At 42.0% G+C, this 20,408-nt stretch overlaps 1 protein-coding gene across 1 annotated transcript in view; it reads left to right on the forward strand.

The window, feature by feature from the left end:
- creb3l2 (cAMP responsive element binding protein 3-like 2) overlaps positions 1-20,408 on the forward strand; it is a 102,002-nt gene that overhangs the window by 62,396 nt on the left and 19,198 nt on the right. The window contains exons 7-10 of the mRNA XM_078568533.1: positions 1,363-1,421; positions 3,657-3,725; positions 8,827-8,926; positions 19,922-20,048. Coding sequence (XP_078424659.1) covers positions 1,363-1,421; positions 3,657-3,725; positions 8,827-8,926; positions 19,922-20,048 — 355 coding nt within the window. The remainder of the gene's footprint in view (positions 1-1,362; positions 1,422-3,656; positions 3,726-8,826; positions 8,927-19,921; positions 20,049-20,408) is intronic.

The raw sequence follows: 20,408 nt of genomic DNA on the forward strand, positions 1-20,408 counted from the left end.
CTGCTGCTTTGTTTCCCATTAGTCATACTTCTTGGAGTTTTATCCTTCTCTCCCCCCCCCACTTTCTAGTTTAAAGTCCTGTTGACCACTCTATTTATCCTTTTCGCTAGAACATTAGTCCCAGATCGGTTCAGGTGGAGACTGTCCCAACGGTACAGATCCCTCCTGTTCCAATACTGATGCCAGTGCCCCACGAAATGGAACCCCTCTTTCCCGCACCACTCCTTTAGCCACGTGTTTACTTCCCTTATTCTTGCGTCCCTATGCCAATTTGCACGTGGCTCGGGTAGTAATCCGGAGATTATAACCCTTGAGGACCTGTTCTTTAATTTAGTTCCTAGTTTCTGATAATCCCCAAACAGGTCCTCTCTCCTAGTCTTACCTATGTTATTTGTCCCACCGTGGACCACAACAACTGGATCCTCCCCCTCCCTCTCCAATATCCTTTCAAGCCGGTCAGAGATGTCCCTCACCCTGGCACCGGGCAGGCAACATACCATGCGGGACTCTCGATCCTGCTTACAAAGGATGCTATCAATTCCCCTAATTATAGAATCCCCTACAACTACCACTTGTCTTTTTGCTCCCCCCTCTTGAATGGCCTCCTGTGCCATGGTGCCATGGTCAGCTGGCTCATCCTCCCTACAGCCCTGTTCCTCTTCCGCACAGGAAGCAAGTACCTTGTGCCTGTTGGACAAGGTCAAGAGCTGAGGCTCCTCTGTTCCTGAACAGAGGATCCCTCTACCTGCCTCACTTGCAGTCACACCCTGCTGATCCTGACCACTGATTGTATTTGAGGTACTTAATCTGCCAGGTGTAACCACCTCCTGAAACAAAGTGTCCAAGGTATCTTGTAGATGGTGGTCAGGCTTTGGGGAGTCAGGAGCTGAGTTACTCGCCACAGAATTCCCAGCCTCTGACCTGGTTTTCTAGTCACAGTATTTATATGGCTAGTCCAGCTCAGTTTCTGGTCAATGGTAACCCCCAGGCTGTTGTTAGTGGGGGATTCAGTGATGGTAATGCCATTGAATGTCAAATGCATCTTCTATTACAATATATGTGGAAGTCTTAAGGTGAGAAGAAAACTAATACAGCCCATGGAAGCTAACTTCAAAATATGTTTTGACTAGGAGATTAGATATACATTTGAATTTGGAGCAGGAGTAGGTCATTGGGCCCCTCAGCTGCTGATTTCCAGGCATGAAACTGATTCCTATTTCTTTGTGAAAGCTTAACATGTACAATATTAAGTAAAGCTTAAGTGCGTATTAATGATTATAAATCATGAAAGTCTATCATAAGTTCTCAAAATTAAATTCTCCCAGATAGCAAACAAACTGTGATAATATGTGTTGTTGGCAGATCTCTGCCCAAGAGAGCAGAAGAAAGAAAAAGGAATACATGGATACGCTGGAAAAAAAGTAAGTCTGATTATTTAAAGTCACAGTAATCCTGATAATTTTGTAGCTAATGCCCTTTTTTATAGTTTTGCTCAGAGTATTTTCTCACCTCTTGAGTCAAAGTTGTGGGTTGAAGGCTGACTTCAGTGGAGTACTGAAGGAGTGCTACATGGTATCTGAGATACAGGCCAGAATTTTTGCTCTCAAGGGAGGTACACAGAATCAGGAAATTTCCCAGCTTGCCAGACCCACCTCGGGGAGCAGGGGAGGAAAGTACCCTGGATAATGGGATCTTTGTTTGGGGATGTGGGGCATTGTTGGCAGGTGCTTGCTGGGGTCAGGCCTGCTGCTCCTGCAGACAGTTTGGAGGCAGCTACAGGCTGATTAAAAAGCTCGCCTCGGTGCCTTTGGACTTCATCCCAGTTGTGCGGTTGAAAGTTAGGCCCTCTAAGTCTCACGCTCCCTCACCCCCTCTCCTCCCCCCCCCCCCCCCCCCCCCATTTATCTATGCCCCAACCCATACTCTCCATACCAACCCATGCCACCACATGCCCCCCCCCCCCAACTTATCCCCATGGTTCCTTATAGCCCCTATGCCAACTTGGTGCAAACTCATGTCAATCCATGCCTCCACCCACCACCTTACACCCTCCATACCAATTTGTCCAGTATCCACTGTAGGCAGATTTCAGGAACCATGCTGCAATGAAATAAATTAAAGTTCTAAGTATCTACTACAGACTTCACAACTCTGAAAATCTGGATCGCAGTTTTTTGAATGAGTTATTCAATCCATGTCTGCTTGTTCAAATGGATGTTAAAAAAAAATCTCATGGTACTATCAGTTGGTGTCCTAACCTAACCCTTAATCAGTATCGCTAAAAATAATTATCTTGTATTTGTTCATTTGCTGTAATGTAGAAAAGTACCAGCTAGTGTGCAGGCAACACAGTCTGTGAACAAATTGGCCGACGTCTTTCTAAATAACACGAGTGGCTGCACTTCTAAAGTAATTCATTGGCCACTTTGGATGTCACAATGATGTGAAGAATCCTATTTATAGGCAAGTTCTTTCCTTGTGGCTTATATCTCTAGCAATCTTCAATTTTTCATAAACAATCAAATAAAGTGGATTTTTAAATCTCAGAGTTCATATCAATAGTTCTAGGGTCCGATAGGTTACAATGCCTCTTCTGCCTGGGGGAATAGGATAGTTAAAATGGTGTGTCTTGTCTTTCTTAGCTAGGTTGGAGGTATGGCTTGTCTCGATCTGAGATATTAGAGCATAAGAACTAAGAACTAGAAGCAAGAGTGGACCATACAGTGCCTTGAGCCTGTTCCACCGGTCAACATAATCATGGATGACCTTCTGTTTCATCTCCACTTTCCTGCCTGCTCCCATAGATAACATTAGCATAGATAACATGGAGAAGTTTCTCCTTCATACCCCTGCCTAAGAAATCATATTAAGGCATAGCAGAAAGTTTGGATATTGAGATCCACTGCCACCTTACAGCTCTAAACCGGAGTTTTCACCCCTGCCAGATCCACTGCTGGCCCTCCCTCCCAAGCACACTACATGGCCCGGATCCCTGGCTCATTTTCCTCCTTTTTGCTCCAGTTGCAGCCACTTCCTAGGGCCACCATGTTGAGGTGACGGCGGTGATGAAGGCACTGAGGTTCCGGCTCAGGGTTTTACAGAGGCCTCATCCCCTCCAGGCGGCTTCAGGGAGACTTGCATGTGGAAGGTCTCAATCTCCATCAGGGCCTTCAGCGGGAATGTTCCTTCCAATATTAGGGGATTTTTCTGCCCCTTTGAAGTCCTTTATCATCTTCTCTGGTGCTGTATTGTTGGATCCATGGCAACTATTCTTCACATTTGTATTGCCGGGCACCTCTTGGTTGTGAGAATATGCAGTAAGCCCTGGCCCAGGAAAATGAGGTGGATCAGATACAAGCGGTAGACTGTACTACCACTCTACCAAAGTAAGAGTGCATCAGCCACAGCTTTGTTCCTCCTTCCAGACAGTGAACCAACAGTTTCAGAGAGATAAATTGAGTAGTTTATCCAACTTGCTTTAAGAACATGTTTCATGGAATACATGTGCTTTCTCTCAAAAATAGTCTACTGATAAAATTTCATTTGCTATTTCCCTCCTGGATAGCAGCATAACTTTAATAGAACAGTCGATCCCTTTCCTAAATAGTCAGTTTGACAACAGTATTTTTCATCACTGCCCACCTTTTTCTTACTAGGGTGGAATCCTGTTCGAATGAAAACAGTGAACTCCGTAAAAAGGTGGAAAATTTGGAAAAAGCAAACAGGTAAGAATGCTTCCATGTGTTAATGCCTTGCTTTATATTCATTTGTACCTTTTATTATAGTCTAATCGCCATTTGAACCAGAGCCTAAACTTATTCCTGAAATGCAGTTTGGGTTCAGTCTGAAACAGGTCCTCTGGTGGTTTTGTGATTGATTAAATTGAGGAGTGAGTAAATGGTGACTGCTTTGATTTTTCACTTTTTACTGTTTGTATTTTTTTCATTTGCTCATGGGATGTGAGCATTGCTGACAAGAGTAGTAATTGCCCATCCCTAATTGCCCTTGAGAAGGGAGTGGTGAGCTCCCTTCTAGAACCACTGTTTTCCATGTGGTGTAAGGATACCAAGAGTGTTACAGGGACCGGATTTCCAGGATTTTAACCTAGCGACGTTGAAAGAATGGTGAAGTAATTCCAAACCAAGACGGTGTGTGGCCTGGAGGGGAGCTCGCAGATAACCATGTTCCCATGGACCTGCTGTCCGTCCTTCTAGACAGTAGAGTTCACAAGTTTTTTAGATAGTGTAGTCAATGGAGATTTGGTGAGTTGCTGCAGTGCACCTTGGAGATGGTACACACTGTGCACAGTGATGCAGGGAGTGACTATTGAAGATTGTGGATGGCTTGCCAATCAAGCAGGCTGCTCTGTCCTACAAGATTCTTGAGTTTTGTTGGAGCTGCACTCATCCAGGCAAGTAGAAAGTATTCCATCGCATGCCTGATTTTTTTTTTGTAGATGTTGGACAGTTTTTGGGCAGAATTTCCAGCCTCTGACCTGTTCATGGTGCCACACCATAAGGCTAGTCCAGTTAAGTTTCTGGTCAATGATAACTCTGCAGGATGGTTGATCTTTGGATAGATGCCAGAGTTGTAGCTGTAACAGCGTGGCTGGGGAGCAGCTAGTTCTGGAGCATAAGGATGTTATTGGGGTTCATAGCCTTTGCAGTATCAATTGCCTTGGCCATTACTTGATATCACATGGAGTGAATCAAATTTGCTGACAGCTGGCATGTGTGATGCAGGGGACCTCAGAAGGAGGCCAAGATAGATCATCCACTTGGCATTTCTGGCTGGACATGGTTGCGAATACATTGACTTTTGCACTGACATGCTGCACTCCCCTATCTTTGAGGATGGGAATATTCGTGGAGCCTCCTCGTCCCATTAGTTGTTTAACTGTCCACCAGCATTCACGACTGGATGTGAGCAGAACTGTTGAGCTTAGATCTGATCCGTTAGTTGTGGGATCACTTAGCTCTGTCTGTAACATGCTGTTTGACATGTTTCTCATCCTCTGTTGTATCTTCATCAGGTTGGTACCTCATTTTTAGTTGTGCCTGGTGATGTTCCTGGTATGCTCTCCTACATTGCACATTGAACCAAGATTGGTCCCTTAGCTTGATGGTAATGGTAGAGGAGGCAGTGGCATAGTGGTATTATCACTGGACTAGTATTCCAGAGGTCCAGGGTAATGCTCTAGGGACCTGGGTTCAAATCTCACCACGGCAGAGGGTTAAATTTGAATTTTTAAAAATCTGGAATTAAGATTGCCATGATAACCATGAAACCATTGCTGATTGTTGTAAAAACCTATCTGGTTCACTAATGTCCTTTCCTAAGGGACGATTTCTCCTATAGGGAAGGAAATCTGCTGTCCTTACCTGGTCTGGCCTATGTGTGACTCCACAACAATGTGGTTGACTCTTTTTTTTTAAAAAAAAAATGCCCTCTGAATGAGGGCAGTTAGGGATGGGCAATAAATGCTGGCCTAGCCAGCGTCGCCTACATCCCCTGAACAAATAATAATTAAAAAATATAATGAAGGACATGCAGGCCATGAGTTTACAGATTATGGTGGAATATAATTCTGCTGCTGCTGATGGCCCACAGGATGCCTCATAGACACCAGCTTTGAGCTACTGTTTCTTACCTGAATCTGTTCCATTTAGCATGCTAGTAAGTGCCACACAATACGATGAAAGGTGGCCCCAGTATTAAGATGAAACTTTGTCTTCACAAAAACTGCAGATGTCCCTCCTACCAATACTGCCAAGTATCTGGACTCCAGTTGAAAATGCACATTTCCTTGACAGTATAAGTAGGAGGGACAAGGTCCCATAATGCAAGGGTAGCAGAGTCAAGGTCCTCCTCCTGTTGGTTCCCTCACCATTTGCCATAAGCTCAGTCAAGATTTGTCCTTCACCTCAGTCAATAGTGGTGTTACTGAACACTCTTGGTGATGGACGTTGTATTATGGTAGGGAATTTGTTTGATGAATAGTGCCTCCGTTACATGTCGAGATGTTTTTCTCGCTTTCAAATTTCAGATCATCATCATTGGAGAGTCCTAATACACTGGTGTGTTGACTAGCCTTGCTATCTAGATAATGTGTCCCACATGTTGAACAATGCTACCTTTCCATTATCTTAGTTACTGAAATTGTCTTAAGTCCCTGTAGGATCTCTCTCCTAAGAACATAAGAACTAGGAGCAGGAGTAGGCATTTCAGCCCCTCGAGCCTGCCCCGCCATTCAATACGATCATGGCTGATCTCATTTCGGCCTCAACTCCAATTTCCCGCCCTCTCCCCATAACCTTTCAACCCGTTCCTAATTAAAAATCCGTCCATCTCCTCAAATTTGTTCAGTGTCCCAGCATCCACTGCACTCTGAGGTAGTGAATTCCACAGATTCACGACCCTTGAGAAAAGTAATTCCTCCTCATCTCTGATTTAAATCTACCACCCCTTAGCCTAAAACTATGGCCTCTCATTCTAGAATGCCCCACAAGGAGAAATATCCTCTCCACATCTCCTCTGTCTATCCCCTTTAGCATCCTGTATACCTCAATTAGATCTCCTCTCATCCTTCTAAACTCTAGCGAGTATAGGCCTAAACTGCTCAATCTCTCCTCATAAGACAAGTCCTGCATTTCTGGAATCAATCTAGTGAACCTCCCCTGAACTGCCTCCAATGCAACTACATCCTTCCTCAAGTAAGGGGACGAAAACTGTGCACAGTACTCCAGGTGCAGTCTCACCAATACCTTGTACATTTGCAACAACACTTCCCTATTTTTATACTCTCTTCCTTTAGCAATAAATGCCAAAATTCCATTTGCCTTCCTTATTACCTGCTGTACCCGCATACTAGCTTTCAGCGATTCATGCACAAGGACACCCACATCCCTCTGCACTGAAGCATTCTGAACTTTCTCTCCATTTAAATAAGTCATCTTTTTATTCTACCGACCAAAATGGATAACCTCACACTTATCCACCTTAAACTCCATCTGCCAAATTTTGGCCCATTCACCTAACCTGTCCATACCCATTTGTAAGTTTCTTATTTATTCATTGCAACTTACTTTCCCACCTATTTTGGTGTCATCTGCAAATTTAGCCATAGCACCTTCTATCTCTGAAACCAAGTCATTAATATAGATTGTAAATAGTTGAGGCCCAAGGACTGAACCCTGTGGCATCCCACTAATTACAGCTTGCCATCCAGAAAAAGACCCATTTATCCCGACTCTCTGCTTTCTGTTGGTTAGCCAATCCTCTAACCAAGTTAATATATTAGCCCTAACTCTGTGCGATCTTATCTTGTGTATTAATCTTTTGTGCAGCACCTTATCAAAGGCCTTCTGGAAGTCCAGATATACTACATCTACAGGATCCCCATTATCCACTTTGCTTGTCACATCTTCAAAGAACTCTAGCAAATTAGTCAAACACGATTTACTCTTCATAAAACCATGCTGACTCTGATGGATTGCATTTTGACTTTCCAAATGCCCCATTACTACTTCCTTAATAATGGATTCTAACAATTTCCCAACGGCAGACGTTAAACTAACTGGTCTATGGTTTCCTACTTTCTGCCTTCCCCCCCCCTCCCCCACTTTTGAATAAGAGTGTTATATTAGCATTTTTCCAATCCACTGGAACTTTTCCAGAACCCAGGGAATTTTGGAATATTATAGCCAATGCATCCACTATCTCCGCTGCCACTTCCTTTAAGACCCTGGGATGTAGGCCATCAGGTCCTGGGGACTTGTCACCCTTTAATCCCAATAGTTTGCTCAGTACTTTTTCTCTAGTGATGGTGATAGTTCTAAGCTCCTCCTTCTCTATATCCTCTGCACTACCTGTTACTATTGGGGGTGGTACTAGTGTCCTCTACCGTGAAAACTGAGGCAAAATATTGATTAAGCATCTCCCTAGTCTCATCCTCCAAAGGACCAAAATTCACTTTAGTTGAATTGAAAACTCCTGTCTTTGACTAACAGAGCATCACAACTTCAAAGTCGCCCTGCAGCTTTCTTCCCTATCAGTGATAGAATTAATGAATCCTACTGCACAGAAGGCCATTTGTTCCATTGTGTCTGTGCTGGCTCTTTGAAAAGAGTTAGTCAATCAGTCCTGTACTGTTTCTGTTTTCCCCATAACCCTGCAATTTTTCCCTTTTCAAATATATATCCAGTTTATTTTTTTTTAAGTTATTGTTGAATCTTCTACCGTCATCCTTTTAAGACCGAATGCCACATGGTCATAACTGCGCGAGTAATATCTCCTCTTTCCCCACTCCATGACCCGGTTCTTTTGTCAATTATTTTACAACTGCATCCTCTCGTTATCAACACTCCTGACAGTGGGAACTGTTTCTCCTCTTAAAATTCCTTCTTAGCTTTCTCTGCTTGAAGGAGAACAATCCTAGCCTCCCTAGTCTTTCCATATAAATGGAAGTCCCTCCTCTGCTATATAAATGCAAGTCTTTTTTTTAACATTTGAATTTATGCATTCTCAGTCTGACCTTGTTGGTCTCATCCTTCAGTACTGCCATCTGTCAGCTTTTAAGATTAATGTCAGCTTTGTCTAACATAAAGCTGACACAGTTTCCCATCTTCCCAAAAGAAAGCTACCTGTCTGCCTAGCTTGGAGAAGCATTGGCCTCACTCATGTGGATGCCCACACCATGTTTTTCTGTGTCTTCAGCAGGTTAACCTTGAAGGGGAAACCTAAATTGGAAAAATAATATCTGTTTGGTTATAATACACAAACCTTTAGTCTCATTGCCTAATAAGGTGAAAATATTTTATTCCTCAGGTCCTTGCTCCAGCAGCTTCAGGGACTCCAGGTCCTGGTGGCAGGGAAGGTGCCCAGACCCTGCAAGATGGCCAGCACACAAACCAGCACATGCTTAATGGTAAAAACAAAGGTTGTTCTGCTGTCAGTATATTGAATTGAAGCAAAGAATTGAAAATTCTTCTTCATTCTGACCCTCCACAGAAGAATAAGGTTAGGTCATGGGGTCAGCTTTCAGAGATTTAAATCATCATGTTGGTGTCCTCTTCTCCCTCTAATGTTCTATAAAATAAATGAGCCTCCTGAATTATTGGAGTTTTTCCCTAACTGCTGGCTCTGATCAGATCTTTGCTGTGTGAAGGTTCTGCGAATGGCATTCGCTTCATTTTGTGTGTTTAATGGGATAACATGATGCTCTTTGGTTCTCTACACAGTGTTCGAGGCTTTTACTTGTTGTCCAGTACTGGTGTCTGCTCTGCCTGTCTCAGAGGCATGATGTGGCTACCACTAGGGTCTAATGCTTTCTTTACTTAATAATCTTTGCAAAGTCATCTCATAAGGTGAGAATCCATGCTAAAACAACATATTGCCACTCAAGATAATTATGTTAAATATTTGGTAACATATCCTCATTTATTGGTATCTCATTTCTATAGTACTAGATACCTGACTGTTTGTTTGATGGACCAACATTGCCTTACATAGCATATAACTATAAAGCAAGCATTTTAAATGAGTTTTTGATGATTACTTAAATTGTCCTTGTAGAAATCTAAATTATATCTATCGACCTCCTGATCAGTTCTGAATATGACTTGGGAGGCATTCAAAATTTACACAATCTGCTGTGCAAAAGTATCTGCATTTTTTAAGCATAAATTAGTTTTCTTAACATTCTTCCACAAAATTATTTCAATTTTTCTCAGGGCTAATTAGCCTTTGCTCCCCCACCTCCCACTATCTTGCTCTTTAAAGTTTACAGCAACTCTTTAATATTATTAGATGCATTCTTTCTTTGCAAATGTTATTTATTCTTTCATGGGATGTGGGTATCACTGGCAAGGCCAGTATTTGTTGCCCATCCCTAATTTCCCTTAAACTGAGTGGCTTGTGAGGCCATTTCAGAGGGCAGTTAAGAATCAACTTCATTGCTGTGGGTCTGGAGTCACATGTAGGCCAGAGCAGGTAAGGGCGGCAGATTTCCTTTCCTAAAAGGCACTAGTGAACCAGTTGGGTTTTTACAATGATCAACAATGGTTTCATGGTCACCATTACTGGTGGGGTTTTGAACCCTTGTTCCCAGAACATTAGCCTGGGTCTCTACATTACTATTCCAGTGAGATTATCACCAAACCAATGCCTCTCCCCCTAATATAAACTTAATGCTTTCATCATAATAAACAATTTGCTTGGTTCAATTTTCGCTTAAAATTTGAAAACTTGTATTAACTTGAAGTTTCCTCTTTTTTCCAAGGAAAACAGTTGCAACTTCTTTATCTTATTTCATTATTAAAATTCCCAATACCTGGAATTCTTAGTCCTCTCAAAGACATTACTAGCAATCATGTGATTAGGTGGCAAAAACAGCATGCAGTACTCCCAAATAGGATCTGATAATGCTTTGTATAATACGGCCTATTTAGTTTTGAACTATATCCATCTGTTAATGTAACCTAATTGCTTTTTCCACTTTAGATAAGTACAGCTCGCAGATTGAATCGTACAGCACAGAAGGAAGTCATTAGGCCCTTTGTGCCTTTGCCAGTCCTCTGAAAGAGCTATCCAAATATTCTCTCACCCTTTCCTCGTAGCAGATTTTTCCTTTTCAAGTATACATCCAACTCCCTTTTGAAAGATACTACTGAATCTGCTTTCACCAACGTTTTCAGTCAGTGCTTTCCACAACAACTTGCTGCAGAAAAACAATTCTCATCTCCTTGAGTTCTTTTGCCTTTCTCTTAAATCATTCTTCTCTGGTTACCAACCTCTTGCCAGCGGAAACAGTTCCTCCTTATTTATCTATCAAAAGCCCTCATAATTTGCAGCATCTCTATTAAATTCCCCCTTAATCTTCTCTCTTCTAAGAAGAACAACCCCAGTCTCTCTAGTTTCCCCACTTAACTGAAGTCCTTCATACCTGGTACTATTCTAGTAAATCTAACAACTTTTCTTAGAATCATTGAACATCTCCAGCATTAGAAAAGGCAGTCTATGCTGGATTATACTTTTGAGTCACTTTTTTGTCAATATTTATAATGGAAAGATGCTATGTTAACATTAGCAGTTGCAGGTCCCTGGCTAGCAGGTGGAGCTGTGCCACATGTTGGCCAGACCCATCCACCATTTTGTTTTTCCATCTGATAATTATGTTTTAAAAATGTGACTAGGTATGTAGGTGCCCTACACCCCTCCCACCTCTTGCCCCATTTTATAACCTTGTTAATAGTCATCTAGAGCTCACCATTTAATAATGTTATTGCAGCCCTCTCTTGATAATTTGAAGCCATTTTTTGTGCTAAGATGTATCTAACAATTTGAATTAAGCAATCTTAATATCAGTGGAAACTTAGTTATCAAAAAATGTTGAATTTGGAAGAATTTGAATAAAGGATAGACTTTTAACTAGACAGGACATCATAGACATCTAACTAAGACAGGAGTTCAAACTTGTTCTGTACTCAGAAGTGCCCTTTTCTTTTAATAAGTTTTATTGAAGTCCCTCTGTTACAAGAACACAAGAATTAGGAGCAGGAGTAGGCCATTTGGCCCCTTGAACCTGTTCTGTCATTCGATAAGAACATGGCTGACCTGATTGTGGGCTGCACCTTTCTGTTTAGCTCCCTCATAACCCTTGACTCCCTTGTCAATCAACAATCTATCATACTCAACCTTGAATATATTCAATGACCCCGTGTCCTCTGCTCTCTGGGGAAGAGAATTCCACAGGTTAACGACCGAGAGAAAATAATTCTCTTTATCTCAGTCTTAAATGGGAGATCCCTATTTTTTAAACTGTATCCTCTAGTTCTAGACATCCCTACAAGGGAAAACATCCTCTCAGCATCCGCCCTGCCAAGTCCCTTCAAGATCTTTATATGTTTCAATAAGACCATAACTCATTCTTCTAAACTCCAATGGGTATTGACCCAACCTTCCCTTCATCCCAGGACTCAGTCAAGTGACTCTTCTCTGAACATCATCTAATGCAATTATATCCTCCTTAAGTAAGAGTCCAAAACTGTCCTTAGCAGCAATCTGTCTAAGGCCCTGCTGCTAAGGAATAGCTGCTTCCTAACCGATCTAACCAATTCTCTATTCATGCTGATATGTTACTCCTATACATTGAGCTCTTATCTTTTGATATGGCACCTTATTGAATGCCTTTTGGAAATCCCAATACACAACATCTATAGGTTCCTCTCTATCCACCTTGCTTTTCACTTCCTTAAAGAGCATTAATAAATTAGTCAAACACAATTTCCCTTTCACAAAACCATGTTGACTGCCTGATTGTGTTATGATTTTCTAACTGTCCTGCTGTTGCCTTAATAATGGATTCTAGCATTTTCCCTATGACATGTTAGGCTAACTGGCCTATAGTTTTCTGCTTTCTGTTTCCCTCCTTTCCTGAATAGAGGTGTAACATTTGCAATTTCTCAGTCTGCTGGAACCTTTCCAGAATTCAGGGGATTTTGGAAGATCACAATCAATGTATCTGCTATCTTCTGCAGCCACTTCTTTTAAAACTCTAGGATGCAGGCCATCAGGTCCAAGGGACTTATCAGCTTTTAGCTAATAGCTTTCCTATTACCATTTCCCTAGTGATTTTACATACAAACAAATTAATTAGGAGCAGGAGTGGGTCATTTGGCCCCTTGAGCCTGCTCCGCCATTCAATAAGATCATGGCTGATCTGATTGTAACCTCGACTCCACATTCCTGCCAACCCCTGATAACCTTTCACCCCCTTTGTTATGATCGCCAGCTGAGGTTAACCCTGGACCAGCCTGATCCTAGAGTGGAACCCAGCTTGACAGATCTTAACTTTTGTTTGTTTAGTTATGTGGAGCTTAGCTACTGAACAGAGGCACAGGGGTCAGCTGATGAGCTTTTAACAAAAGAATAAAACACTTATTCAACAAGAAAAGATAAACTATATTACAATACTCCTTCACCCACAACTATACCTTTACAGATGTATACAGATTTGTAAGGATAACGCAAGTTACAAAAGTTATCTTATTCTCTAATGCACACAGTAAGTACCCAGTCCAGGTAAACCTATGGTACCTTGTGGTCAGACACACAACACTCTGAAACCAAGTGACATGTGCCACATCAAACAGATGCTGTGGATCTCTCCTCAACTACCCCCAGACGCTTGTCACACCATGTGCAAACCAGGCTTATTGAATTCCATCCTTCACACGAGGGTTTCCAATCGCCACTCTCCTAGACCTTGCCTTGGAATCTTCTCCCAAGCCGACGCTTTCTCTCAGCAGTCTCCTGCAAGGGTTCACCTCCAGGGTTTCAAACTCTCCTTTTGATGTTCCTCTTCCTTGGTTCGCCACATGCATTCAAGCTGTCTTCCACGCACTCTGTCTCTCTGACTCAGCCGTCAACAATACACTACTGCTTCACATGCCCACAGCAAAGAGTTACAGACCTTCAGGTGTCTCCTTGGACCTTCTTGTCTCTTGCAAGCTGTTCTCACTTTAAATCTGCTTTCTGCAGCTTTTGTCTCTTTAAATCTGAAGCTTGGAGCCTTTCTCTCTGCCCCTCATTCTTAACATCACTTAACAGGACCTTTTCCAGGTTCCTGTCCTTCCTTTGACTAGAAGGTCATTTTTGGACTTTCTCCTCTTCGATTTGTGGGATTTTCCTTAGCTTGGGACTTCCTATCTGTCCCCTCTTAGGCTGTTTTTGCTTCACAGCTGTCTTCAAACCAACTGAACTCAAACAGCTGTTGGCCCCCTGTTGCTAGGCAACAGCCAGTTTTCTACTGTTGTTTGTTTAACTTCTCCTCGGGGGCCGTAAAACTCCTCATTAGAAATGCAAGCACGTTTTATAAAGTGAAACTAAAACTCTGACCTTTCTTAACACCCAGGTACAGAAATACAAATTAAACTTGAGCTTTAAAGCTAAAACTCATTCCTAACACCCGCAAATACAAATATAACTTAGTAAAACTATCTCTATTGCCTAGCACCCTTGTTAATCAAGAATCTGTCTAGCTCTGCCTTAAAAATATTCAAAGACTCTGCTTCTATCACCTTTTGGGGAAGAGAGTTCCAAAGACTCAGGACCCTCCAAGAATAACGTTCTTCTTATCTCTGTCTTAAATGTGCGACCCCTTATTTTTAAACAGTGGCCCCTAGTTCTAGATTCTCCCATAAGAGGAAACATCCTCTCTACATCCAACCTGTCAAGACCCCTCAGGATCTTAAAGGTTTCAGTCAAGTCACCGCTTACTCTTCTAAACTCCAGTGGCTACCTGTACCTACCAAGCCTAACCTGTCCAACCTTTCCTCATAAGACAACCCGCCCATTCCTGGTATTAGTGAACCTTCTCTGAACTGCTTCTAATGCATTTACATCTTTCCTTAAATAAAGAGACCAATACTGTACACAATACTCCATATGTGGTCTCACCAGTGCCCTGCACAACTGAAGAATAATCTCCCTACTTTTGTAATCAATTCCCCTCACAATTAACAATAACATTCTATTCGCTTTCCTAATTACTTGCTGTACCTGCATACTAACCTTTTGTGATTCGTGCACTAGACACCCAGATTCCTCTGAATCTCAGAACTCTGCAATCTCTCACCATTTAGATCATCTTTTTTTATTCCTCCTGCCAAAATGGACAATTTCACATTTTCCCACATTATACTCCATTTGCCAGATCTTTGCCCATTCATGTGTCCCTTTGTAGCCTCCTAATGTCCTCTTCACAATTCACTTTCCTACCTATCTTTTTGTCATCAGCAAATTTAGCAACAATTCCTTCAATCCGTTCATGCAAGTAATTTATATAAATTGGATAAGTTGAGGCCCCAGCACTGACCCCTGTGGCACACCACTTGTCATATCCTGCCAAACAGAAAAAGACCCATTTATGCCAACACTCTGCTTTCTGTTAGCCAGCCAATCTTCTATCCTTGCCAATATGTTACCCCCTACACCACGAGCTTTTATTTTCCTCAATAACCTTTGAGTGGCACTTTATCAAATGCCTTCTGGTACATCTACCGGTTCCCCTTTATCCACAGCGCATGTGACCCCTTCAGAGAACCCCAATAAATTGATTAAACACGATTCCCCTTTCACAAAACCATGTTGACTTTGCCAAATTGTCTTGCATTTTCCTAAGTGCCCTGCTATAACATCTTTAATAATAGCTTCCAACATTTTCCTATGGCAGATGTTAGGCTAACTGGCATGTAGTTTCCTGCTTTCTCTCTCCCTCCCTTTTTGAAAAAAGGAGTTAAATTTGCCATTTTTCAGTCTAATGGAACCTTCCTCGAATCTAGCAAATTTTGGAAAATTAAAAGCAATGCATCAACTTCCACTCTAGCCACTTCTTTCAAGACCTTAGGGTGAAGTCCATCCAGACCTGGGGATTTGTCAGCCCGCAGCCCCAACAATTTGCTAAGTACCACTCTCCTGGTGATTGTAATTTTCCTGAGCCCCACCCTCCCTTCCATTTCTTGATTTACAGCTATTGCTGGGATGTTACCTGGCGTCCTCTATAGTGAAGACCGAAGCATAATACCTGTTTAATTCATCCACCATCTCCCTACCTTCCATTATCAATTCCCCAGACACACTTTCTATAGGACCAACGCACACTTTGTTAACTCTTTTCTTATTTAAATACCAATAGAAATTCTTACTATCCGTCCTTATATTATTAACTAGCTTTCTCTCGCATTGTAATTTTTCCCTCCTTATTAATCTTTTTGTCATTTTTTGCTATTCTTTATATTCTTTCCAATCTGACCTGCCACCCATCTTTGTGCAATTACATGCTTTTTCTTTAAGTTTGATACTGCCTTTAACATTTTTGGTTAACCCCCACTCCCCCCACCCTTGGAATCTTTCTTTCTCATTGGAATATATCTATTCTGTGTATTCTGAAATATCCTTCAAATGTCTGCCACTGAACCTTTATTGACCTATCTCTTAACCTCAATTTCCAGTTCACTTTAGCTAATTCCACTTTCATGTCCTCCTAATTGCCCTTATTTAAATGTAAAATGCTAGTCTTGGACGCACTCATCTCCATCAAAATGAATGTAAAATTCAATCATCATATGGCCGCTGTTACCTAGGGGCGTCTTCACTATGAGATCATTAATTAATCCCATCTCCTTGCTCAATGCCAGATCTTGTATTGCCTGCTCTTTGGCTCCAGAAAATGCTGTTCTAAGAGACTATCTCAAAAACGTCTACAAACTCCTCATTTACATTACCTTTGCCCATCTGATTTTTCCTGTCTAGATGTAGATTAAAATCCCCAATGATTATCGCTGTACCTTTTTGACAAGCTTCCATTATCTCTTCTTTTATACTCTGCCTTACTGGGTAGTTACAATTGGGGGGCCTGAATACCGCTCCCGCAAGTTACTTTTTGCCTTTATTATTCCTCATCTCAACCCAAACCGCTTCTACGTCCTGGTTTCCTGAACTTAAGTCATGCCTCTCTAATGTTCTAATGCCATTATTAATTAACAAAGCCACCCCTCCACCTTTTCCTAACTTCCTATTCTTCCTAAATCACATGTGCCCTTCAATGTTGGGGTTACAATCTATGTCATCCTGTAATGTCTCTGTAATGACTATCAGATTGTACTTATTTATTTCTACTTGCACTATCTGTTCACGGCCAGAATTTTACATCCCAACCCAAACGAAATAGCGCGAGATGACATCGGGCGAGCGTCCCGGCGTCATCACGCACTCGCACAATATTTCACTCAGCGGGTGCGCGCGACAACAATTAAGTGAGCAATTAAGCCCGTTAATGATGCAATTAACAGCAATTTTACGTGGCCTGTACATATTTACGGTTGGCGGACGGGCCATTATCCCAGGCAGCATTCACATTTTTGCTCAAACCTCGAACCAGGATGGGATGAAATCTACAGGGAAAATAAAATAAAAAGATTTATGTGGGGACTGGTTTTTTATGAGGTATGCTTTCAGGTTCTTCATTGTGCTACATGGACATATTTTGCGGCATTTTTGTCATTTTGTTTATTCTGTGGAGATTTGCAGCTCCCTGGGACAGCTGTCTGCCTTCAGGGAGCTCACTAGAAGTGCTCACCCGCACCCTCAGTTAGAACAAAGAACAAAAAAAAGTACAGCACCGTTCATATTGCCCATCAACTAAAACATTTTGCACTTCCGGGGTCCGTATCCCTTTATTCCCATCCTATTCATGTATTTGTCAAGCTGCCTCTTAAACACCACCATCGTACCTGCTTCCACCACCTCCTCTGGCAGCGAATTCCAGAAACTCACTACCCTCTGCGTAAAAAAACTTGCCCCGCAAATCTCCTCTATAGTTTTCTCCTCTCACCTTAAATCAATGTCCCCTAGTAACTGACTCTTCCACCCTGCTCAGCCTGCCCTTTTCCTGCCTCCTCCCTGGCAGCGCTGAGCATTTCTCAGCACGCATTTCACACCCGCTGGTAGTTAATTGGCCAGCCAGCGTGAAATCACAGTTGGGGGCCCATTTTCTGTCTGTTTCTGGGCCTGCCGACTGCATGCGTCCAACAAACGAAAAATTCAAGGCCCATTTTCTAATAGTATGTTCATTTAGATACAGAGCTTTTAGTTTGTCCTTTTATTATTTTTGTAGCATCTAGCCTTATCTGATTTACTCTTAGATTTGTACTCTCTGTCCCTTCCTGTCATGATCTGTTTATAATTTCCCATATTAGTACATTTCTTCCTTGCCTTGTCTCCACTCTTTGGATTTCCACATCTTCCCAAATTTGATCCCTTGCACCCACTATTCAGTTTATACCCTCTCTATTTCCCTGGTTATGCGGCTTGCAAGGACACTAGCCCCAGCATGGTACAGGTGTAGACCATCCCAACGGTACAGATCCCACTTTCCCCAATTCTGGTGCCAGTGCCCCACAAACCGGAACCCACTTCTCCCGCACTAGTCTTTGAGCCATGCATTCATTTCTCTAATCTTCTTGTTCTATGCCTCTTTGCATGTGGATCAAGTAATAATCCAGAAATTATTACCTTTGAAGCTCTACTTAATTTGGTGCCTAGGTCCTCATACTGACTATGCAGAGTCTCCTTCCTCATCCTGCCTATTACATTGATGCCTACACAGACCACGACCACTGGGCCTCCCTCTCCCACTGCAGGTTCTTCTCTAGCCCTGAGCTAATGTCCTGAACCCTGGCACTGGGCAGGCAACATAGCCGCCTGGACTCTCGCTCCTTGCTGCAGAGAACAGTGTCAATCCCCCTCACTATACTGTCCCCTACTACCACTACATTCCTTCATGCTCCCCCACTTGAACGGCTTCCTGTACCATGGTGCCATGGTCAGGCAGCTCATCCGCCCTGCAGCCCCACTCTCATCCAAACAAGCTGAAAGAGCTTGGACAGTTGCAGAGGCTGATACTCCTGCACTCATGCTCTCTGGGTCCCCTTACCTGCCTCAGCTACAGTCACACCCTCCTGTCCCCGACCACCTTCCAAATCAGAAGACCCTGACCCAATGGTGTGACCGCCTCCTGGTACAAAGTGTCCAGGTAACTTTCCCCCTTCCTGATGTGTCAGTGTTCGCAGCTCATTCTCCAGCTCAGTGACTCAGCCAAAGCTCCTCAAGCCACAGACACTTACTGTTGACATGTTTGCCCTGGATAACAGTGATATCCAGGAACTCCCACATGCTGTAGCCATGATGCATCACCTGTCCTGCCATACTTATGTACTTTAATTGCTTAATTATTTCATTCAGTTTTTTTACTTTATCTTATATATTTATTAATCTTATCACAAATTCCTGTAATATTTTAAACTTTAAGAATAGAATAGACTTCGACCACTTACCAGATACTCAGAAAACAGCTAGCTAGCTTCTCCCATAGTAGAGCAAGAACCAGTTCCTACAGGGTGAAAAATTTAGAAAAAGCAAAGGAGCACCTCCCTCCCCTCCTCACCAAACTCCCTCAGCTCACCAAACTTTCACACTCTGTTGAGGTCGCACACTCAGTGCTGGTCACACTGTGGATGTCTGAATTTATATGTTCTAAACAAAGGGACTAGGTGAACAAGGTACAGCAAGACCAGTTCAAGCTAGTTTCCTTAATTAACCATTTCGGCTGTTGGCAGTGGATAGCTTCTATCTCCCTGCTTAGGCCCCTGGATGAGACTTACATTTAATTGCAAATATTGTTTAAATTCTTAAATACAAGCAATATTAGATATTTAGAAAGATATTTAAGTTTTCCTCAGCTCACCAAACTCTCACTCTGTTGAGGTCGCACACTCTTTTTGAGTTCCTCCCTCCCTCCCTTTTACCTCTTTATTTTCATGTAGTCTTGGGATTTTTTTTGCATCTTCTACAGTGAAGATGGACACAAAGTATTGTTCACTGATGCTGTGCCATTTGTTAGCCAGGCTGACCCACCATTTTGTTTTTCTACCTGATATTTGTGTTTTTAAAACATTGTTAGATGTTTAGGTGCCCATTACCCCTCCCACCCCTTGTCTCATTTCATAACCTTGTTAATAACAAACTGTAGCTCACCATCTAATAAGGTAACTACAGCTTTCTCTTGATAATTTGAAACCACCTTTTGTTTTCCAATGTATCTAACAATTTGAACTAAGCAATCTTAATATCAGTGGAAACTTAGTTATCAAAAAATGTTGAACCATATAATTTGGCTGACTATGAATTAAGAGTAGATTGTAATACCACGTCTAACTAAGACAGCAGTTGAAACCTGTTCTATACTTCCAAGTGTCATTTTTTTTTAAATCAGTAACTTAATTGAAGTCCCTCTGTTACATTATCAAAATTAATGAATCTTTTCTTCAATTATTCTAATCGTTTGATTTTCTTGCTGTTGCAGATTGTGGTGCTGTGTTTTGCCATTGCACTGGGCAGTTTCAGTAACAGATTTGACCCATTCTCATCCTCTGTGACAAAAACAGTCTTACCTGTCCAGGATTCTACACAGGAGTCATATGCAGCCACTGGTAAGGTAGAGACAAGTAGTTGTAAGAGACTATAGCCTTAAATATAAACAATATTAGATTTTTAGAAAGATATTTAAGTTTTCCTCGGCTCACCAAAGTCTCTCACTCTGTTGAGGTTGCACACTCTTTTTGAGTTCCTCCCTCCCTTTTACCTCTTTATTTTCAAGTATTCTTGGGATTTTTTTTGTGTCTTCTAAAATGAAGACATACACAAAGTATCTGTTCAGTGGTGCTGTGCCATGTGTTGCTTAATTTTTGATGGATCTGAATTTTCTTAATATCCTAAGTAGGAATTGGTAGCAGCCTATTAGCAGTTCTCCTTTATAGGTTGGTATTTACGTCGATGATTAGTGCTTATAC

The sequence above is a fragment of the Cetorhinus maximus genome, chromosome 22 (assembly GCF_964194155.1).
Source record: "Cetorhinus maximus chromosome 22, sCetMax3.hap1.1, whole genome shotgun sequence".
Classification (NCBI taxonomy): domain Eukaryota; kingdom Metazoa; phylum Chordata; class Chondrichthyes; order Lamniformes; family Cetorhinidae; genus Cetorhinus; species Cetorhinus maximus.